This window comes from Schistocerca nitens, chromosome 2 (genome assembly GCF_023898315.1).
Source record: "Schistocerca nitens isolate TAMUIC-IGC-003100 chromosome 2, iqSchNite1.1, whole genome shotgun sequence".
Classification (NCBI taxonomy): Eukaryota; Metazoa; Arthropoda; class Insecta; order Orthoptera; family Acrididae; genus Schistocerca; species Schistocerca nitens.
This window is the reverse complement of record NC_064615.1, coordinates 209477026-209500648: the sequence shown is the minus strand read 5'-3', so window position 1 is coordinate 209500648 and position 23623 is coordinate 209477026. Positions and strand designations below refer to the sequence as shown.

Sequence of the window (23623 nt, the reverse complement as noted above, 5' to 3'; positions counted from 1 at the left end):
CAGATGCCAAACTGAAAAAGTTTTGTTTGTTGAAGATGCGCGAGTGGGACTCGAGCACTAAGGGCAGTGCTGAATATGGTCTCACTTAATATAAAAAACAGTAATTTATTTGAGCTCATTCTGGATACAGTACAAAAACTTGTAGACATTTTGGTATAATGCATTACAATTATTTCCATTGTAGCCACAAAAGACTTTTAAACAAGACATTTTTGTAAAAAAAGTGGAATTTTCTGACATTGCTATGTAAGTCAATCAGAACTGAAGTCTACTGAGAGACATACATTGCCAATAATAAAAACTATCTTGGAAGCTGTTGTATTTACCAAAGTACTCCCTACCTCATATCTTAGTACTCTAGGGAAATCAAAAAATACAGTTGGAGAATTACTGCACAGTGCAGATGAAGAATGACAATGGATAGTGTACATAGTTAGTTAAGGAAAAATAAATACTGCCAATTGTGATGAAATGCAGACAATGGAAAGTGTCACACGTAAACACTTGGTAATAAAACACACAATCTATTTCTGTAGTTTAGCAAGCACCTGTGTTATCTCTCACATGAACCACGAGGGTGTGAGGAATATAAACTGGTGGGAATCCAGAGTAAAGTCCACGCAGCCTCATCAATAAAAGTGAGTTACTACTTGCAGAGGAAATAACATGCATTTACTGTTTTAAAACTGTTGTGCATTCAGTAATGCTTTCTAATGATGAATAATGATGAAAAAACAAATAGACAAGCTGATGCCCTATAGGATAAAAGCACCAATTTCTTTGTCTGCAGTAATTTATATTACATGTTCATTACAATTTTTTCTACTGAGCCGAATTTTATTTCCAAGGATATGGAGATTCTGTTTCTTTCAGCCATATGATGTGTCACTGTAATGACGGACACTCTATGGAATGAGAGAATAATTTCCTTTGCTGATCCAAATGCGTATCTTTTCTCACTCAAAAGTATACTTTTTGTAAACGAATACTGTTGGTGTAACAACAATCTCTGTCACAAAGACAAGAAAGTATTGTTTTCCATAGAACAATGGGCATTCCGAATAGAAAATTCAGAGATGCCTTCAGAATCATAGAGAGAGATTCGTCACTGCTCTGGTGACTTAAAGGTTTATAGATCTCCCTGTCTTCACTTCATGTCATATGCACAAACTCTTTAAATATTAGCTATTGCGAGTCTCTCAGTATTATGACAGTCACTATAGTTCACTTATCATGTGTCAGTATGTACATTTACATCATTAGTACTATATCCCATAACAGTGGGATGATGCGAGATACCAAAACATTTTCAGACCAACACATTTTGATGTGTTCAAAGCTTCTAGGTTACCCTTGACAGACTGAGTCGACCAGTTTCAAAATTACTCCACCACAAAATAATTTCAATGCTCACTTGCAATTATATACAAGTCCTAAACATCATGAAAATGGAGGAAGGGAGACATTAGGGTTTAACCTCACATTGATGCCAAGGTCAATAGTGGTGGAGTTGGAGTCAGGAGGGATGGGGAACGAAAATGGCTGTGTCTGTCTCAAAGAAGCCATTCTTGGATTTGACTTAAGTGTACTGGGAAAATCACAGGAGGTCTTATCTGGATGGTCAGATAGGGATTTGAGGCACTGACCTTAGTAAAATTCCAGTGCCTTACCACTGTGCCATATTGCTCTGAATAAATGCAGAAGTTAGCCAAATTAATGATACACAGAAAAGTGTAACGTAATTGTCACAGTGTGTGTATAGATTTCAAAGAGTATTGTTGGTTATGTGAATACTTTTCTTAGAATTTAAAGTCTCAGTGAGTTTTAGCACATTAATAGTGGGGTAGATTTGAAGTAAGGCTGCACATTAATGACAAGAGGCGGCCTGTAATAATCACATGATGAAAGTGTTATGAATCAGTTGAGTCATAATCACTGGAACTACAAATGTGTAATTGGCAGTTCATGTTTATATGGGTATTTGGCTTTGCACAGCACGACCACCCTCTCGCCATGACAGAACTGTGTAATGGTGTCGTAGGGGACCTTGATGCAGTCTCCAAGGCCAGCAGCCCGCTTTAAGTCTTCGTCCTCCGAATGGACGGCTCGCTCAAAAGTCACAGAGTGGGCCGCCTCATTGCGGGTAAGCTCGAACTTGTATCGGAAGCGCATGCTGCGTTCGGGTGGGCCCACCAGCTGCACAGCAATGTACAGCTGGCGCTCCGGGTAGCAGAATTCCTTCTGGTAGACGAATGTCTCGCCCAGTGCCATGACGAGGTGGCGAGTCAGATCGACACAGCAGCCCTGCTTGGAGATGCGCCACGAGACGCTGGCGCCGGCTGTGCTGGGGAAGCGCACGAAGTGGTGCGGATGTTGGGCCTGGGTGTGCGCCTCCAGGTCGGCGCGCCGGCCATGCCACGAACAGGTGTCCGGCTCGACGAGGCAGCGCATCGGGCGGTGCGCGCAGATGCGCTCATGCGCGGCCATCTGTGGTAACGGCGCGCGCTCGGGACAGCCGGGCTGGGCGCACTGCACCACAGGCTCTGCAGCTGCCAGTTGTTGCAGGTTCAGTGTGTAGGTGGAGGGCGGCAGCAGCGGCTCACCGCAGACCCGGCACTTGCCACCCTGTGAGCAGCAGGTGGCGTGACTGTTGGGGCAGCAGGACACCTGCCCCACCATGAGGAAGCTGCACGCCCGGCACCGAGCCAGCTGCTGCCGTCGCTGTTCCAGAGCGCCGCTGTCGTTTGCTCTCGGCGATGAAGGTAACCTTACCACCTGCGTCATGTCTGCCATAACACATCCCGTTTAGGAACCGTTCAGAAAGGCAACAAGGGGAGTGTAAAATTTGATGACATTTCAGAAAGCAGATTAGATTAGATTAGATCAGATTAGTACTTGTTCCATAGATCATGAATACAACACTTCGTAATGATGTGGAATGCGTCAGGTTAATAAAAGGTGTCTGTACAAGATATTACATTAGACAAAATATTACATGACACTCAACATTTTAATTTTTTTTTGTGTAGGTTGGAAAATTACCCACTTACTATATCCAAAAATTCTTCTAATGAGTAGAAGGAGTTGCCATTAAGAAATTCTTTTAATTTCCTTTTAAATGCTATGTGGCTATCTCTCAGACTTTTGATGCTATTAGGTAAGTGACCAAAGACTTTTGTGGCAGCATAATTTACCCCCTTCTGAGCCAAACTTAGATTTAACCTTGAGTAGTGAAGATCATCCTTTCTCCAAGTGTTGTAGCCATGTACACTGCTATTACTTTTGAATTCGTTCGGACTGTTAATAACAAATTTCATAAGTGAATATATATATTGTGAGGCTACAGTGAAGCTCCCTAGCTTTTTAAATAAGTGTCTGCAGGATGGTCTTGGATGAGCTCCAACAATTATTCTGATTACACACTTTTGTGCAATGAACACTCTTTTACTCAATGATGAGTTACTCCAGATTATGATGCCATACAAAAGCAGAGAATGAAAATAGGCGTGGTAAGCTAATTTACTCAAATGTATATCGCCAAAATTTGCAGTGACCCCTCAGTGGGTTTTTTCCAGTTCAATCCCTCATCAATGCATACACCTAGAAATTTTTAATATTCTACCTTAGCTACCGATTTCTGATCGAAGTCTATATTTATTAATGGGGTCATTCCATTTACTGTGTTTTGTCAAAGTTTAATGAGAGCCCATTTGCAGAGAACCACTTAATGATTTTCTGAAAAACATCGTTTACAATTTCACCAGTTAATTCTTGTCTGTTGGGTGTGATAGCTATACTTGTATCATTGGCAAAAAGTACCAGCTTTGCATCTTTGTGAATATAGAATGGCAAGTCATTAATATATATTGAGAACAGCAGAGGAACCCAAGCCAGAACCTTGCGGCACCCCATTCTTGATTGTTCCCCAGTTTGAGAAATCACCAGTTTTTTGCATATTATGTGAATCTCTTTTAAATTGTACAGTGTGTCCCACCTAGATCTGGGACCTCATATATTTCCGAAATGAAACAAAACGTGAAAAATACAATCGACCAGGTATGCATTTATGGCAGGGTCTCCCACAATGGTCAGGAATGCACAATCCATAAAATAAACAAACATCATTTTCAATACAAAGTTACGTTTTTTACACTGAAGCGCCACTGAAGAGTTTAGGCATGCATATTCCAATACAGAGATATTTAAACAGATAGAATACGGAGCTGCAGTCAGCAATGCCTATATTAAACAACAAGTGTCTGGCACAATTGTTAGATCGGTTACTGCTACTACAATACCAGGTTATCAACATTTAAGTGAGTTTGACGGTGGTGTTACAGTCGGCGCACGAGCGATGGGAGACAGCATCTCCAAGGTAGTGATGAAGTGGGAATTTTTCTCACACGACAATTTCACGAGTGTACTGTAAGTGTCAGGAATCCGTAAAACATTAAATCTCTGACAATGCTGAGGTCGGAAAAAGATCCTGCAAGAATGGGACCAACGACAACTGAAGAGAATGGTTCAATGTGACAGAAGTGCAACCCTTCTGCACATTTCTGCAGATTTCAATGCTGGACCACAACAAGTGTCAGCGTGCAAACTATTCAACAAAACTTCATCGATATGGGCTTTCAGAGCCGAAGTTCACTCGTGTACCCTGGATGACTGCACAACACAAAGCTTTACACCTCGCCTGGGCCCATCGTCATGGGCATTCGACTGCTGATGACTGGAAACATGTTGCCTGGTCGGACGAGTCTCGTTTCAGATTACACTGTGTGGATGGACGTGCACGGGTAAGGAGACAACCTCACGAATCCATGGACCCTGCATGTCACCAGGGGTCTGTTCAAGTTGGTGGAGGCTGTGTAATGGTGTGGGGCGTGTGTAGATGGACTAATATGGGACTCCTCATACTTCTGGAGACGACTCTGAATGGTGACACATACGTGAGCATCCTGTCTGTCCACCTGCATCCGCTCATGTCCATTGTGCATTGTGGCAGACTTGGGCAATTCCGGCAGGACTATGCGACATGTCCAGAACTGCTACATAGTGGCTTCAGGAACACTCTTCTGAGTTTAGACACTTCCGCTGGCCACCAAACTTCCCAGACATGTACATTATTGAGCATATCTGGGATTCCTTGCAACGTGCTGTTCATAAGGGATCTCCACTCCCTCATACTCTTACGAATTTATGCGCAGCCCTGCAGGATTCATGGTGTCATTTCCCTCCAGCACTACTTCAGACATTAGTCGAGTCCATGCCACGTCGTGTTGCGGCACTTCTGCGTGATCACGGGGGCTCTATACGATATGAGACAGGTGTACCAGTTTCTGTGGCTCTTCAGTGTAAGTGGCACATATATGTTTTTGTACCAAAATGGAAACTATTAGTAATGGCAGATTTTGTGCCACTGGTCTAAACCGCACACCCTCAGGAATGCTTAAACTTTAAAGAACACCGATGGTGCTTCAGTTTTTGCTGTAATACGAAGAACAAGGGTTGCCTACACCAGGCTTCAGGACAGTGTACACAACGTATTTTAGAGCATTATGGCATTACAGCTGAAACTGGAGCGCCATTCTCATCCGTTAAAGTCTGTATCAGAAGGTTTGAGGTATAGGTCAGTGAAACGAAGTCTGCTGTCACTAACTGTACTTCTAGTTTTCCTTTCTGTAGAAAAAAACATGCACGTGTCATTTCGTGTTGAACCTGACGTTTGTTTCTTTTATAGATTGCGTATTTCTGCCAATTGTGTGAGTCCCTGACATATATGCATCCCTGGCCAGTAGTATTTTCCACAACTTTGTTTCATTTCGGAAATATATGAAATGGCAGAATCAGGTGCGACACCCTGCATATTAAATAGCGAAATTTATTAGAAAAATCTTAAAAACATGCGTTCGTAATAGCACTAGATAATCACTGTTCATATTTCAGCATTTGACGTTTTGTGTTGCAAAATGCTTCTAAGTGCTTCAAATTAATTCGTTTCTTCTGATGGCATGGCCTTCGTGGGTGTAAATTAAAATCATTTACAGGAGGAGCTTCACTACAGAAGTGAGGGATTAAGATCAGCTGAATCAAAACATGAATCATGAAGTGCATAAAGGATGCAAAACAGAATACAGTCATGCACCTTGAAGGGTAAAAGCTGGCACGTTTGATGCACACGTTTTTGCACACAACAGCAGTCTGTGGAGTTGCACAGAATGACTTAAGCTGAAACTCCTGACTTGTGGCTGAATATTAAGCAGAATCGAGCTTAGATCTATATCCATGTCTTAGAGAATATATGATGATACACAAGCATTGTCAGTAAAAGGTGAAGCGTGCATGGCATACATGTTTTCAAGCACATAAGAAACCCAATAACATGTTTTCTACGAAGAAATGATGTAAACATATCTGCCAGTACACCAAATGTTTTTATCATTCAAACGGCAACGGTTCATAAAAAGTAGCACCCATGTGGCATCGTGTACTGTAAAAGGAATGTTTGTAGAAATGCTGGTGTAACAAATGGACAAAGTCAGAGACACTGCTGTAGAAGAAGTAGCGCTAGTAAACCATAGTGCCATGTAATGAAACATGTTACAAATTTCAAAATAAGGTGTGGGCTCGTCGTTTGCCTTAATTTATTTTATAACTCGTACTTGGCATATTCTAGAATATTTAAGGCATAATTTAAAAATGGGCAGACATAAGTTAAGGCAGCGACTTGCAAACACTTTGCTTTGGTTTAATATTGCTTTATTTTCTGTCATGACATGAATAAAAAGAAGAAAGACAAATTGTCTAGTTAATGTTTCCTTAAGTTTCACAAGTTTCACAACTCTTCAAAAACGCTGAGACTGCGTACTGTATACGTGTTGCATGTGGAATTACTGTGAAGAGGATGAATCGGCAGTACAGTTTACTTGTTAGTTTCCCTCTGCTTCCTTCAATAGACAAGTCTTATGTCTGGCAACCAACCATATTGTTGTTTGTTTTCGAAATTCTAGTAGACACTGAGCATATTGAAGTTTCGTATTGTATCTAGAGGCAACACTAGCCAGCTCATTTGGTAAGGGGATTGCATGCAAAAAACATGGCTATGCATCTGAAGTGTATCGTTAATATCTTGGGAGTTGTAGATGTGAAAAGTGTTCTGAGTATAGAGAAAAATTAGGAACAAAATATCACAGCTGTGGAATGGTTAGACCATCATGAAAGACTGCTTGGATCGTGGCAACAAGTATTATTCAGTCTTTAGAGGGAGTACTGTGTGTCTGTGAGATGCTATGCAGAGAGAAGTGCCATGTGAGATGTATTAAGATGCTAAATCATATGTTAGCCTGTGATTCTACTTCTGTCCATTTCAAGAATCAATTTTAATGGAATGCTACATAAAAATCTTACATGGAATAATAGTTCACCATTTCAATTTCAGTAGTATGTGTTTAATAGTTTTCGAAACATATAACATTACTAGTACTTTTAAGCGATTTTATTAAATAGCTATTATATTTTCTTAGATTATGTGTGGAGTGACTCAGAAAATTACATAAAGAACCATTCTTGAAACTTGTGCTATTAAGAATGTTTAAGTCTGCGCATAATGCTGTCCAATGAAGGAGTGGATCACTTCCACTGAGTGGAAGATGCGATGTAAAAAGTACTGGTATTTATAGCGCAAAAGTAATACACAGATGACCTGAAACGTTATGAGCACTTGCTTAATATCATCTTGATCCATCATCTTATCCTTCTGCACTTCAAAGTCTAGACACTTGCACCTGTTCCTTCTTCACTTTTCATTGCCCTCTCATTCTGGGTTCTCCTATGTACTTTCTTCCTCTTGGCTGGTAAAGCATGGCTTGACATGTGATTTTCTCTACACTCATTCATTGCAGGTATTGCTTCCATTATGTTCTATTTTCTGCAAATTTTCATTGATATTATGAACATTTGTTTCATTCCTAACATACTAATTCTTTATCAGGTTTTCTCTGCTAAACACTTCTAACTTTTCTGAGCAGTCTCCTATCTGACACTTGTAGATTACGTTATGTTTTGTTGGGGATTCATGACTCACTTCCAAACAGCAATATAGGTGTAGCCAAGGTTTTATAAAATTTTAATTTTGTGTCATTCTATATTTTGATTTGGAATATTTCGTTTATCACTCCATATAGTGACTAATATTTATTAATCTTGTTTTCTATATCCTTGTCCAAATCACAGCTTGTATCATATGCTAAAAAATTAACTGGACATATGCTCAAGTGGGGTATTATCCATTATTATTTTTGAATGTGTGGGATAGCTCCTGTGACAAGCCATGAGTATGGTTTTTCTTTAATGACATACAAATGTTAGATTATATTTTGTGTAAATGATGTAGCTTATACACTGATTTTTGTAGATCATCTTCATTTTTTCTAAAATTCTTACATCATCTGCATATGCAAGGTTATTAACATGTTTATTCCTACTAACCTGTCTACCCAAACTAATTTCTTGTCTTCAGTTCTTAATCACATCACATTAAACAAGGTTGGTGACAGATTATATATTTCTTTAAATCATTTATTGGTAGTGATTTTTTCAGTTCAACAGTTAAAATAATTTCAACTTTGGTTGTTACTTTTATAGTTTCAGTGAAAGTATAGGATATACCTGTTTAGGCATTATGTCTCAAAGTCTCTTTCTGTTCACATATTTTTCAGGCTTTTTCGAAGTCATGGACTATTAGCTCGGAGACCATGGCTGCGGTTACCCTTGACGCTGCATCACAGACAGGAGCGCCTCCGATGGTCTACCCAACGACGAACCAGGGTGCCCGAATGGGAAAACGTCACTTTTTCGGATGAATCCAGGTTCTGTTTACAGCATCATGATGGTCGCATCCGTGTTTGGCGACATCGCGGTGAACTCACATTGGAAGCATGTATTCGTCATCGCCATACTGGTGTATCACCCTGCGTGATGGTATGGGGTGCCATTGGTTACGCGTCTCGGTCACCTCTTGTTCACATTGACGGCACTTTGAACAGTTGACGTTACATTTAAGATGTGTTACGACCCGTGGCTCTACCCTTCATTCGATTCCTGCGAAACCCTACATTTCAGCAGGATAATGCACGACCGCATGTTGCAGGTCTTGTATGGGCATTTCTGGATACAGAAAATGTTCGACTGCTGCCCTGGCCAGCACATTCTCCAGATCTCTCACCAATTGAAAACGTCTGGTCAATGGTGGCCGAGCAACTGGCTCGTCACAATTCGCCAGTCACTACTCTTGATGAAATATGGTATCGTGTTGAAGCAGCATGGGTAGCTGTACCTGTACACGCCATCCAATCTCTGTTTTACTCAATGCCCAGGCGTATCAAGGCCGTTATTACGGCCAGAGGTGGTTGTTCTGGGTACTGATTTATCAGGATCTATGCACCCAAACTGCGTGAAAATGTAATCACATGTCAGTTCTAGTATAATATATTTGTCCAATGAATGCCCGTTTATCATCTGCATTTCTTCTTGGTGTAGCAATTTTAATGGCCAGTAGTGTATATGGGAACAAATACACTCCTGGAAATGGAAAAAAAGAACACATTGACACCGGTGTGTCAGACCCACCATACTTGCTCCGGACACTGCGAGAGGGCTGTACAAGCAATGATCACACGCACGGCACAGCGGACACACCAGGACCCGCGGTGTTGGCCGTCGAATGGCGCTAGCTGCGCAGCATTTGTGCACCGCCGCCGTCAGTGTCAGCCAGTTTGCCGTGGCATACGGAGCTCCATCGCAGTCTTTAACACTGGTAGCATGCCGCGACAGCGTGGACGTGAACCGTATGTGTAGTTGACGGACTTTGAGCGAGGGCGTATAGTGGGCATGCGGGAGGCCGGGTGGACGTACCGCCGAATTGCTCAACACGCGGGGCGTGAGGTCTCCACAGTACATCGATGTTGTCGCCAGTGGTCGGCGGAAGGTGCACGTGCCCGTCGACCTGGGACGGGACCGCAGCGACGCACGGATGCACGCCAAGACCGTAGGATCCTACGCAGTGCCGTAGGGGACCGCACCGCCACTTCCCAGCAAATTAGGGACACTGTTGCTCCTGGGGTATCGGCGAGGACCATTCGCAACCGTCTCCATGAAGCTGGGCTACGGTCCCGCACACCGTTAGGCCGTCTTCCGCTCACGCCCCAACATCGTGCAGCCCGCCTCCAGTGGTGTCGCGACAGGCGTGAATGGAGCGACGAATGGAGACGTGTCGTCTTCAGCGATGAGAGTCGCTTCTGCCTTGGTGCCAATGATGGTCGTATGCGTGTTTGGCGCCGTGCAGGTGAGCGCCACAATCAGGACTGCATACGACCGAGGCACACAGGGCCAACACCCGGCATCATGGTGTGGGGAGCGATCTCCTACACTGGCCGTACACCACTGGTGATCGTCGAGGGGACACTGAATAGTGCACGGTACATCCAAACCGTCATCGAACCCATCGTTCTACCATTCCTAGACCGGCAAGGGAACTTGCTGTTCCAACAGGACAACGCACGTCCGCATGTATCCCGTGCCACCCAACGTGCTCTAGAAGGTGTAAGTCAACTACCCTGGCCAGCAAGATCTCCGGATCTGTCCCCCATTGAGCATGTTTGGGACTGGATGAAGCGTCGTCTCACGCGGTCTGCACGTCCAGCACGAACTCTGGTCCAACTGAGGCGCCAGGTGGAAATGGCATGGCAAGCCGTTCCACAGGACTACATCCAGCATCTCTACGATCGTCTCCATGGGAGAATAGCAGCCTGCATTGCTGCGAAAGGTGGATATACACTGTACTAGTGCCGACATTGTGCATGCTCTGTTGCCTGTGTCTATGTGCCTGTGGTTCTGTCAGTGTGATCATGTGATGTATCTGACCCCAGGAATGTGTCAATAAAGTTTCCCCTTCCTGGGACAATGAATTCACGGTGTTCTTATTTCAATTTCCAGGAGTGTACAATCCTCAATGGAAATCGCTGGAGACAGGACATTTACTGCGTAGGCTGAAGTATTGAGAGGTCCTAACCTAGATGGTACAATGTATCTGCAGTTGGTCCCACATTTTTCGTAATGTACTGTGGAAACGTGTTTTGGTGTCGAATAAAGTAATCGCAGACAATATAAAGTGGACATGCGCAGTTCTATCCGATTCAGACTACTTTTATAAGAATTTATTTTGGTGAATTGAAACTTGACTCTCGTGTTGCATGACATATTATGAAGACTTCGTTCAGAAACTTCAGTTCAGTATTAAGTAATCAAATGAGTGGTATTTTGGTGAACATAACAAACTAATCAAAATCGTTTGAAATTTAGACTACTAGTAAAATGACTCATCTTGTTGTTTTAATAGATGTGCAGACTGTTGTTATGACAGTCATATGAATGACGTGATGTATTAAAAGATGGAGAAATCATGTGAGACATGAAAGGGTGAAAGAAAATAGAATTGTATTCTGAACAGCGCAACAGAAACTTGTGTTTATAGTTGCAGTATGAAATGCATAGCAGCTTTCGTTACTTCACTGTTTGGAAATCAGTTGGTCTTCAAAGATCATACAACACTAGGTAGAGAAGCTAATCCCAAGGTGTAGTGTGAACTTTCAGTAGATGCAGTCTAGGAACACATGCAATGCAGTCTGTTTCTCACAGCTCTCCCTGGCTGAGGTGCTTTGTGTGTAGCTGTAGATCAGGCGGCAGAATGTCACGACGTTATTGAGGTACGTGAACATTTCATAAAAATGCAAGCACATCATGCTGACGTAATCTTGTCACCCAGACACATTCATAAATAACAGTGCACAAGAAGGGGGGGGGGGGGGGGGGAATTCTAGGACTGAGTTAGAAGTAACATGAGAGTATTGAATAAAAATAAATACTCCGCAATGTAACGCACAGAAAGTGAACTTTTGGAATATAGACCCCAGATAGTTGTTACAAAGTTCCAATGAAATATGGCACATAGGGAGACTCCAGATATATGGAAAGTCAGAAAGACGATCAGCACACATGTGCATAAGCGGGGTGATAAATGCATTTTATTCTTATTAATGAAAATCACACATAAAATTTGCACAATGAAAATTAAAAATTAGTTATAGTGCATAACTTAACACTCACTGTAGGAATTAATGTGCCAGAGAAATAATATTAAATAGGAAATGTCCTTTAGAATATTGTTTATTTGGTCACGAAACCGTCTCTAGGTGCGACCGAATGAAGTAACCACATATATTACTGATCCAGACACAGGAGATAATGAGAGACTTTTTACAAAGGAAACTATTACTTTCTTCATGTCAAGCAGAACTCGTTAGATTTAACACAAAAATTTAAACAAAGTTTTTCATGTATGTCGAAAATGTTACTTTTAATAGACGATGAAAAATAAAGTTGAATTTACCATCGTAGTTTAACACTTTTTTTTCATTTATTTGTTAAATCCCACGTGAGATACAAATATACTGTTCAGCGTTTGTTAATGTAATGATTCCTGCATAAACTAGGAAATTAATACTTCCCATTGTAAAATCTCATCATTTGATGTATCTTCCGCGTGTGTATCAATTATATCTACGTCATTTATAACTGTGACGTTTACTCGTAACTGTCACCTGACTATGGCCTAAGTAGCTAAAAGTCGGTTCGTGATGATTTTTAGAATAACCTCAGGATAGTGTTTCGTATCTAATATTACGCTCAAGACGCTCTAGAATAGAACATAACACGTAATTTTATCGATAATGTGATATTACTATTGGATCGAAAGGGTAGAGTATTGATTGGTAGCTTCATGTCCTCAATCAAGGATTAAGGCAGGATTCTAACCTGTCACCTTCATTGTTTGTCCCTTGTATAAACAACATTATGCAGTATTGGCAAGAGCAAGACCCACGTGTAGTATAGTTAGGAGTAACAAGGATATTTGGACATTCATATTTGCACTGTAGAATACAGGGTTCTAGCGCAGATTTACAGAGGACCTTGGAAGGGTATGTAACAGAAATGAACAAACTGTTTGGAAAACGTAAGATGAAAATATCGAACAGTAAATAGAAAACAATGGCTATCCAAGAAAAATATTTAACAACGGCTGAAGAAGTCGCAAGTGGAGAATTGAAATAACATGTACTTTCCTATTAAAATTTCGGTCGCAATACAATCATTAACAGATCTAACGCCGATGTAGAGGGCAGTATCTACATATACGACTGAATGCATGCATTAAAAGGCACTTTGGAGGAAAGATCTTTAGATCAGATTGAACATCTTGTCTAAACTTACTCTGTTTTATGAAAGTGAGACATGGACATTAAGGCAACAAGATAAGATAGAAATATCAAAAAGACATTTTACGACAAACCAAACGAGTGTCTACACGAGATAAGTTTAGAAGTGATGAAAGCCGTGTGGTATTTTATGTTGATAAAATGACCGATGAAGTACGCAACTACCGAAAGCAATGGCTATCACATTTACAGTGGATGCCTAACGTTGTACAGATATGCTTACCGCAAACTGAAAGTAAGGCGAGATGTCGGCCGCATGCAAGATGAAGCCAGAGGGATTTTTTAACTAAACTTGTTTAGAAGAAGAAGAAAGAGGAGGAGAAACTGTGTACTGCATATTGAAGAGAATAATATGTACTTAATCCTAGCTAGTTTTATAATTTTATATGTGCAGATCGCGGGCAGATACACCGGTATACAAGTGAAAGAGCATCTTTTATTACTCAGGCCTTTGTTTCCCAGCGTATCACAACAAACACTCCAGACGCTTTTATAGCATTTTCATCTAATTGTACAGTCGTGAAGACGCGCTGTTCGCTAACAATTTACGAACAGGAGGGGCTGGAGAAAGTCCCTTCTCTGTACTTAACCATCATTGTGTTAACTGGGACGGAGCTGTTTGTAGGAAGTAAGCCAGTACCATTATTCACCTAGTAGTGTCACAGACAATTGGGAAACATGTTATTTAGTTGTGGCTCTTGTGCAGTCGCCACGTACAGCATTTCTCGAACAAGTGCGGTTTTTCTCTTGAATTTTCGATCCGCTTTCGCATTTCCATTGGAGAGCCAAAGAAACTGGTACATCTGTCTAATATCGTGTAGCGTCCCCGCGAGCACGCAGAAGTGCCGCAGCACGACGTGTTAGGGAGTCGACTAATGTCTGAAGTAGTGCTGGAGGGAATGAACCCATGAATCCTACAGGGCTGAGAATAGATGTAGACCGACCAGCTATCCTGTGGAAAAATCTCTGTAGTCTCGGTTTAGGCAAAATAAAAGTTGCAGAGAATCCCATCGTCCCAGCTGAAGAACTAAACCGATTCTTCACATTACAACCACAATTGAACAAAAAAAAAAAAAAAACAGACAATTACAGATTACTTCATGGGGATGAACGACTGTAGCAAATAAAAATTCTATCTACAGAACGTCACTTGCAATACTGCCATAAAGCGGATTAGATCAGCATCTACTGGACATGATGGCATCACTATCCAGATGGTAAAACTTATTATTGATCAACTACTGCCCTCTATAACAGACATTTTCAACGATTCATTAATCACAAGTGTTTTCCCAGAGGCATGGAAACTGGGACAAATTAAGCCACTGCCTAAAAAGGACATCGCCACAGCACCCTCTGACTACTGCCCCATCTGCCTTCTTCCTGCACTATCAAAGGCCTTAGAATATATAGTCCACGACCAGCTCACCAACTACCTAACTACTAACAACCTACTAGACGAATACCAATCAGGATTCCGTAAACGTCGGAGCACAATATCCGCACTGATAAAGGTGACAGATGACCTGAAACTTGCCATGGACAGACAAGAAGCGATTATCATTTGCTCTTAGATTTCAGCAAAGCGTTTGATACTGTCGACTTCGACATCTTACTAACCAAACTTAGCGGCCTAAATTTCTCACCAAGTGCAGTGCAATGGTTTCGCTCATACATGACGTCTCGTCAGCAACGCGTCATGTCTGTGAATATAAAATCACAAAGGCGACAGGTAGTGTCAGGCGTTCCCCAAGGTCCCATACTCTTCTCTCTGTATGTCCGTGATGTGTCATCGGTTCTGACCTATTGCAAATATCATATGTATGCTGATGATATTCAGTTGTATCTAAGTGCGAAACCAAGCAATCTTAAGAAAGCTATTGAAAATTCCAATACTGATCTCGATGCACTATCAAAATGGGCACAGGACATAGGACTAAAACTAAATCCACCTAAAACCCAAGCGATACTTGTTGGTCACTCTAAGCTCATTAGCCCAAACATCGGGAATCCGTACCATCTCTTATCCTAAATGGAACAAATATTAACTTCTCTCCCAGAGCAAAGAGTTTGGGAGTAATAATAGATGAAAATCTAAAGTGGACAGAGCACGTAACTGCAGTGTGCAAAAAAGCATCAGTATCCCTTCATGTCCTACAAAAATATAAAAAAACCCTTCCCTTTCGATCTGAAAAAGAAATTAGTACAAACGCTTATACTCCCAATCATTGACTACAGCGATATTATCCCACAAGGCCTCTCTCAGGAAAATTCGCGATGTCTGGAAGTGGTCATGAATGCCTGCGTCCGATATATCTGTGACGTTCGACTTTTTGATCACATTTCACCAGCATATGCAAAATTGTCCTGGCTGCGTGCAGACAAACGCAGAGATTTCCATACACTCTGTCTCATCTACTACCCTATAAATGTACACTGTCCCTCACTCCTCGTCCTTAACGCTTATGTCGGAACAACATGACAGAAACACACGTTCCTATCATAATAAAATCCTCTCTGTTCCACTGCATCGCTGTCACCTTCTCCAAGTCCTTTACAGTAGCGGGAACCCGACTTTGGAATAACCTCCTTCGTTATATTAGAGAACTTAAAAACATGTCCGGCTTCGAAAAACAGTTAATGACGTATCTACTTAAGCAACAGTAATGCCTTCCTCTGTATATGAATGCACTTCACCTCATTACTTCCCTCTTTCCCCCTCCTTAAATCTCCCTTCCCCAAAACTCGCTATACTAGTAAACATCTACTTTGCACACCAAGATATTAATGTACATCTGCACAAATCTTCATTACTATTGCCAATTTTTCTCATGTCTATCATTATTGTCTGATTTTTTTACTGTTACTATTACTGCTTTTATCATAATTTGTATGTATAGCACCTGTTGTAAAACTACTGCCAGCACTTTTTTCTTTAGGTCTTAGTCATTACTATTTATTCATATTGTCACTAGGGTAATCTAATTTTCTTATTTAAACTATTGTCATGATGTAACTCTGATGTGTGAAATGCTGCATGTGTGAAGCACTGGTCCGATGTAAGAGAGGGCCTAATGGCCCCAATCTGATCAGGTTAAATAAATAAATACATAATAAATAAATAAATAAATCCTTAAGAGTACGAGGGGGTGAATATCGTTTCTGAACAGCATGTTGCAAGGCATCCCAGATATGCTCAACAACGTTCACGTCTAGGGAATTTGGTGGCCAGCGGAAGTGTTTAAACTCAGAAGAGTGTTCCTGGAGCCATCTGTACCAATACTGGACGTAAGGGGTGTCGCATTGTCCTGCGGGATCGCCCAAGACCATCGCGATGCACAATGGACATGAAGGAATGCAGGTGATCAGACACGATGCTCAAGTACGTGTCACCCGTCAGTGTCGTACCTAGACGTATCAGAGGTCCCACATAACTCCAACCGCACACGACCCGCACCATTTCAGAGCCTCCAATAGATTGAACAGTCCCCTGCTGACTTGCAGGGTCCACGGATTCATGAGGTTGTCTCCATACATGTACACGTTCATCCACTCGATGTAAAAGCCACCGATTTGCAGGTATCTTCTGCCTTTTGCTGGGAGCATTTCCTCGAAGATAGGAAGAATTCTAAAAAGATATCACATCAAAAGTATTTTTCGTCCGCCGGCCAAGCTTAGAGCGTTTCTTGGCTCTGTGAAGGATGACTTGGGTTTGAGGAAGCCCGGTGTATACAAGATCCCTTGCCACTGTGGGAAGGCTTACATTGGTCAGACGATCCGGACCATTCAGGACCGATGTGTTGAGCATCAGCGGCACACACGGCTGCTTCAACCCGAGAAATCCGCAGTGGCGGAGCACTGTCTCACCCAGGGACACAGAATGCAATATGATGCGACACAAATGGTTGCCCCTGCATCTCGATATTGGGACTGTACTTTAAAAGAATCAATAGAGATTCGTTTATCTGACAATCTTATTAATAGAGACAAGGGCTATCTTTTAAGTAAGACTTGGGACCCGGTGTTATCCGACATTAAAAAACAACGGTCTGCGTCTCAATCGTCGGAATAGAATTTTTTAATTTTCTTTTATTTTTGACAGCGATATCTCGATTTCGCCTCTTTCCACCACCGGCGGCGCGGCATGTTTACTGCACTAGAGGGCAGCTACGGCACCTTTTCGCGCACGCGTTGTGGGCCTTCTGCGGCCTATATATGGGCTGCCGCTTGCGCTGGGAAGTCAGTTCCGGCGAGATTGTGCACCAGCGCTCTCACCTGATGATGGCGGCCAGTTGGACCGCAGAAATATTGTGTCTTGAAGACGTCATGATCCGGCTGCATACCCGAGAAGAATTTTACAAATTATTACGCCGGGAAAGCCTTCGTAGTCACATCAGAAGCCTCTACGGGGAGGAGATGGTGGAACTCGTGAAGAAGTTTGATAAACTTCGTAAGAAGAAGGGCAAGTTGCTGAGTGCCCTCGCCTTTTTTGCTGAGATGCCGCGATGGAAGAGTGATACCTAAGTTTGCCACAATTGTGCATTTTATTGATACGAAAACGGCCAACAACATCAAGAAGCGTGCCAGTTTCGCCTTAGTCAAGGAGCGTATTCGCTTCACTCGAAGACAACTGGATCTCATATCCAAGGATTTACTCTTCGTGCACTTGGAGTTATCGTCGCTGCTGTCGGATGCATCCTGGGAATGGGTGGATAGTTCTTCTTGGGCACTATCAGATTGGACGCATAGGAGCTCCGTCAGGAAACAGTCTTCTAAGTTTCAACGGCTTTGTTCTCAACCTATGATATCTGATGACGACACCCGTCGACGGACAGTGATTAACCTCACGAGTAAAGAACTGGACGACGCTACACTGTCAGTGTTGGAGAAAGGCCTGAATTTTGCCCCTACACCGAGGAATGTGCCTATCACCGAATTCATCTGTGCAGTCGAACAAGCAGTGTCCAACCTTTCGGAGGGCCAAGCTGAAGAGATTAGGCAAGAGGTCTCACATACATTGCGGCGGGCGCCGCCTCCACGGAGTAACATCTCCTCTCTCGAAAGGGCAGCCGTCCGATCCATTAGAGAAGACGAGGATCTGATAGTTCTACCAGCCGACAAAGGCAACGCAACGGTTCTTCTGTCACGTGATGACTATCTGGGAAAGATGGATCTCTTACTTGAGGACTCAGCATACAGAACATTGCAGGACGACCCAACTGAACGGATAAAACGGAAGACGCTTTCACTGTTGAAGAAGAGTTCTTTACCTGACGACGTTCTCAAAAAACTTCGTCCTGGTGCTGCCGTGCCACCGAGACTATACGGCCTACCCAAGATTCATAAGAAAGGGGTCCCGCTTCGTCCGATCGTGAGTAACTTGGGTGCTCCTACCTACAATCTAGCCAAGTATTTAGCATCTGTTCTTGGCCCTCACGTCGGTAAATGCGAACATCACATTCCCAATTCTATGGTGTTTATTCAGAGATTGAAGTCCTTGTCTCTTAGTCCCTGCGATTTGCTTGTGAGCTTTGATGTCGTGTCGCTTTTTACCCGGGTTCCTCTGGAAGAATCCTTGCAATTAATTGGTGAGAAACTGGATGAGGACACAACCAGGCTTTGTCGCCACGTGCTGACGTCAACGTACTTTTTATTCAATGACAAATATTTTGAACAGACTGACGGACTGGCTATGGGGAGCCCACTGTCCCCAATAGTCGCCAACCTTTTTATGGAAGATTTGGAGGACATGGCGCTGAAGACGGCGTCCTTAAAACCAACCTGTTTTTGGAGGTACGTTGACGACACGTTTATGGTGTGGCCTCATGGGAGAGAGGCTCTTGACCGCCTCCTAGATCATTTTAATTCCCTGCATCCTAGCATCAAGTTTACCATGGAGGTGGAAAGTGATGGAAAACTTCCGTTTCTGGATGTTCTGGTGTACAGAAAGGATGATGGGACACTGGGACACAGTGTTTATCGAAAGCCTACGCACACGGACCGTTACCTGCATGCTTCTAGCTGTCATCCATCGTTCCAGCGTACAGGGGTCCTGCGAACGTTGGCGAGAACAGCTTATGCCATTTCAGATGGAGAAAGCTTGACACAAGAATTGGACCACCTTAAGGTTGTGTTCAAGCAGAATGGCTATACAGATAAACAGATCCGTCGTGCTTTCCAGTTTGGACCATCGCCTGAACCACCAGAAGATACCTGCAAATCGGTGGCTTTTCTGCCTTTTGCTGGGAGCATTTCCTCGAAGATAGGAAGAATTCTAAAAAGATATCACATCAAAAGTATTTTTCGTCCGCCGGCCAAGCTTAGAGCGTTTCTTGGCTCTGTGAAGGATGACTTGGGTTTGAGGAAGCCCGGTGTATGCAAGATCCCTTGCCACTGTGGGAAGGCTTACATTGGTCAGACGATCCGGACCATTCAGGACCGATGTGTTGAGCATCAGCGGCACACACGGCTGCTTCAACCCGAGAAATCCGCAGTGGCGGAGCACTGTCTCACCCAGGGACACAGAATGCAATATGATGCGACACAAATGGTTGCCCCTGCATCTCGATATTGGGACTGTATTTTAAAAGAATCAATAGAGATTCGTTTATCTGACAATCTTATTAATAGAGACAAGGGCTATCTTTTAAGTAAGACTTGGGACCCGGTGTTATCCGACATTAAAAAACAACGGTCTGCGTCTCAATCGTCGGAATAGAATTTTTTAATTTTCTTTTATTTTTGACAGCGATATCTCGATTTCGCCTCTTTCCACCACCGGCGGCGCGGCATGTTTACTGCACAAGAGGGCAGCTACGGCACCTTTTCGCGCACGCGTTGTGGGCCTTCTGCGGCCTATATATGGGCTGCCGCTTGCGCTGGGAAGTCAGTTCCGGCGAGATTGTGCACCAGCGCTCTCACCTGATGATGGCGGCCAGTTGGACCGCAGAAATATTGTGTCTTGAAGACGTCATGATCCGGCTGCATACCCGAGAAGAATTTTATTTATTGACACATTCCTGGGGTCAGATACATCACATGATCACACTGACAGAACCACAGGCACATAGACACAGGCAACAGAGCATGCACAATGTCGGCACTAGTACAGTGTATATCCACCTTTCGCAGCAATGCAGGCTGCTATTCTCCCATGGAGACGATCGTAGAGATGCTGGATGTAGTCCTGTGGAACGGCTTGCCATGCCATTTCCACCTGGCGCCTCAGTTGGACCAGCGTTCGTGCTGGACGTGCAGACCGCGTGAGACGACGCTTCATCCAGTCCCAAACATGCTCAATGGGGGACAGATCCGGAGATCTTGCTGGCCATGGTAGTTGACTTACACCTTCTAGAGCACGTTGGGTGGCACGGGATACATGCGGACGTGCATTGTCCTGTTGGAACAGCAAGTTCCCTTGCCGGTCTAGGAATGGTAGAACGATGGGTTCGATGACGGTTTGGATGTACCGTGCACTATTCAGTGTCCCCTCGACGATCACCAGTGGTGTACGACCAGTGTAGGAGATCGCTCCCCACACCATGATGCTGGGTGTTGGCCCTGTGTGCCTCGGTCGTATGCAGTCCTGATTGTGGCGCTCACCTGCACGGCGCCAAACATGCATACGACCATCATTGGCACCAAGGCAGAAGCGACTCTCATCGCTGAAGACGACACGTCTCCATTCGTCCCTCCATTCACGCCTGTCGCGACACCACTGGAGGCGGGCTGCACGATGTTGGGGCGTGAGCGGAAGACGGCCTAACGGTGTGCGGGACCGTAGCCCAGCTTCATGGAGACGGTTGCGAATGGTTCTTGCCGATACCCCAGGAGCAACAGTGTCCCTAATTTGCTGGGAAGTGGCGGTGCGGTCCCCTACGGCACTGCGTAGGATCCTACGGTCTTGGCGTGCATCCGTGCGTCGCTGCGGTCCGGTCCCAGGTCGACGGGCACGTGCACCTTCCGCCGACCACTGGCGACAACATCGATGTACTGTGGAGACCTCACGCCCCACGTGTTGAGCAATTCGGCGGTACGTCCACCCGGCCTCCCGCATGCCCACTATACGCCCTCGCTCAAAGTCCGTCAACTGCACATACGGTTCACGTCCACGCTGTCGCGGCATGCTACCAGTGTTAAAGACTGCGATGGAGCTCCGTATGCCACGGCAAACTGGCTGACACTGACGGCGGCGGTGCACAAATGCTGCGCAGCTAGCGCCATTCGACGGCCAACACCGCGGTTCCTGGTGTGTCCGCTGTGCCGTGCGTGTGATCATTGCTTGTACAGCCCTCTCGCAGTGTCCGGAGCAAGTATGGTGGGTCTGACACACCGGTGTCAATGTGTTCTTTTTTCCATTTCCAGGAGTGTATGTTACCTAGACAAATGTGTTCCCGCAATTTCATTACTCTGCATTATTTATTTTTTCGTGCCAATTTTTTTCCATCAGAGTAGTTTAGCCGAGTAGCCTTCCAGAACGGGTTCCAAAAATGGCAGAAGTGGTGGAGGAAACTGGGACAGTATATATGAGACCAGTTTCAAGAAGCCTAGTTTAGCTTAGCTCGCAAGATATGAACGTATTTATGACAAACTAGAAATTAAATTTTTATTAAACAAGGTCACTGCAAATCCAGTTTGTAAGACCTTACATGGACTGAAGTTTGCTTATTATTGTCTATCTTCGCTGTTACGTGCGCATATTAAATACAACCTATGACGCAAATTACCTGCTGAGTGTATTACAAAATATTGGCTAAGAGTTTAGTGCAAACGAAAGTGGGTGTCACGATACTTTAAATACGTTTTACAGGAACGATACTGTGGAGTAGACAAATACATTTTGTGACACTACTGATTCGGTAAATACGAATGACAAGAGGAATGAACTGTATGTCCTTCAAGGACTGCCGCTGGTATCTGGAAATTAGCTGATAGGTGGAAACAAAAACATAGGCACACACATTATATGTGGCAGTTCACGCTTGGGCATGTGAACAGGAATGAATTTAAAAGCTTAGGTGATAAGTTTTTAACCGAAAATGTTTTCGTAACTAGTTTCATTAGCGTCTCCTTTCGTAAAAGATCCCATTTAAGCCGTTCGGTTGGTTCCGTTTTGTAAGAATGTCCTTTCCGAGCTGCAGTAGTAAGCAGCTACCGCTTCGCGTTTACTAGGTTTCAATATGGCGTCCAGCGCAACGCTTGACTTCATACAAATCAAAGCAGATGCCCTCTGCTTTCCTTTCTGTGTACTCTCTATTCTGTGCTATGAACATTACAAAAACAAGAAGATTTTACTTCAGAGAAGCACACAAATATGTCAACAGGTGGCGAGACGTGCCACACTATAAAAATAAAATGGAGAAGATTTACTGTTGTACTCAAGTGTCCATCTGAACCAGAAAATCGATAAGTATGTATGAAACAGACAACCCTCCAAATTAGAGAAAAACTAATCTTACAGTGCCTGACACTACAAACTGTCATAACTGATATCAAATTCGATATTGTAGAACACCAGGCTTAAGCTTTAGATAAAAGTACCGTCTCGGACGGACAATTAGATTCATTCTCATCTCTTGGCGCACTTCACAACAAATGCAAAAAACTTCTAAAATCTCGAGCAGTTCAAGTATTATGGCTTACGGCAATGCAAATTGTGAATATGATTGTGCTAGGTAACGACTTACTGTCGTAATTATTTGCAGAACCACGGAGACTCTACAAACAAACAAACAAACTCAACACAAGGAGCATCTACGTAATACGGAACCTCACCTGCAGACTGTGTCCGCATGCTTCCCAGAAGAAAACCGCAGTACGGCGACCACGAGCACATCCACAGCAGGGCGCCAACCTACGCAATGTGTCGTCAATGTTACCGCTATCGCAGATAAGCCATATCTCTCACACGCTGTAGTTATCGATACGGCGCACTTTAGTAATAAGAAAACCCATCTCTGTCGTCAACTCTACTGCGTTTTGATCTGAGTTGGTCATCTGCTACACTGGAAAAGAACCAGTCGTACACTTGAGATGCGAAAGTCATGTGTATTGTCTTTGTTCTACATCTACATCAAACATAGACGCTCCGCAAGCCACCGTTAGGTGCTTGGCGGAGTGTACTCTGTACCAGTACTACTCATTTCCTTTCGTGTTCCGTTACGAAATAGAGCGAGGGAAAAACGACTGCCTATATGCCTCCATATGAGCCCTAATTTTTCATATCTTATCTTCGTGGTCCTTACGCGAGATGTACGTTGGCGGCAGTAAAATCGTTCGGCAAGCAGCTT

At 43.5% G+C, this 23623-nt stretch overlaps 1 protein-coding gene across 1 annotated transcript; it reads right to left on the bottom strand.

The window, feature by feature from the left end:
- Window positions 1-311: 311 nt before the first annotated feature.
- LOC126235918 (E3 ubiquitin-protein ligase SIAH1A-like) lies at window positions 312-23221 on the bottom strand. Its single transcript, XM_049944875.1, has 2 exons — window positions 23109-23221; window positions 312-2786 (listed from the first exon to the last, which is right to left on the bottom strand). The coding sequence occupies exons 1-2, from the start codon at window positions 23167-23169 to the stop codon at window positions 1942-1944; spliced, it is 906 nt and encodes a 301-aa protein (XP_049800832.1). The 5' UTR covers window positions 23170-23221; the 3' UTR covers window positions 312-1941.
- Window positions 23222-23623: the final 402 nt, after the last annotated feature.

What these genes read in the sequence shown, in the direction of transcription:
- LOC126235918 (XM_049944875.1), bottom strand. Translation starts at nt 23,169, where the DNA reads ATGTGCTCGTGGTCGCCGTACTGCGGTTTTCTTCTGGGAAGCATGCGG. An exon ending in CATGCGGACACAGTCTGCAG is followed by an intron (nt 2,787 to 23,108) that starts GTGAGGTTCCGT and finishes GTGTTATGGCAG; the next exon opens with ACATGACGCAGGTGGTAAGG.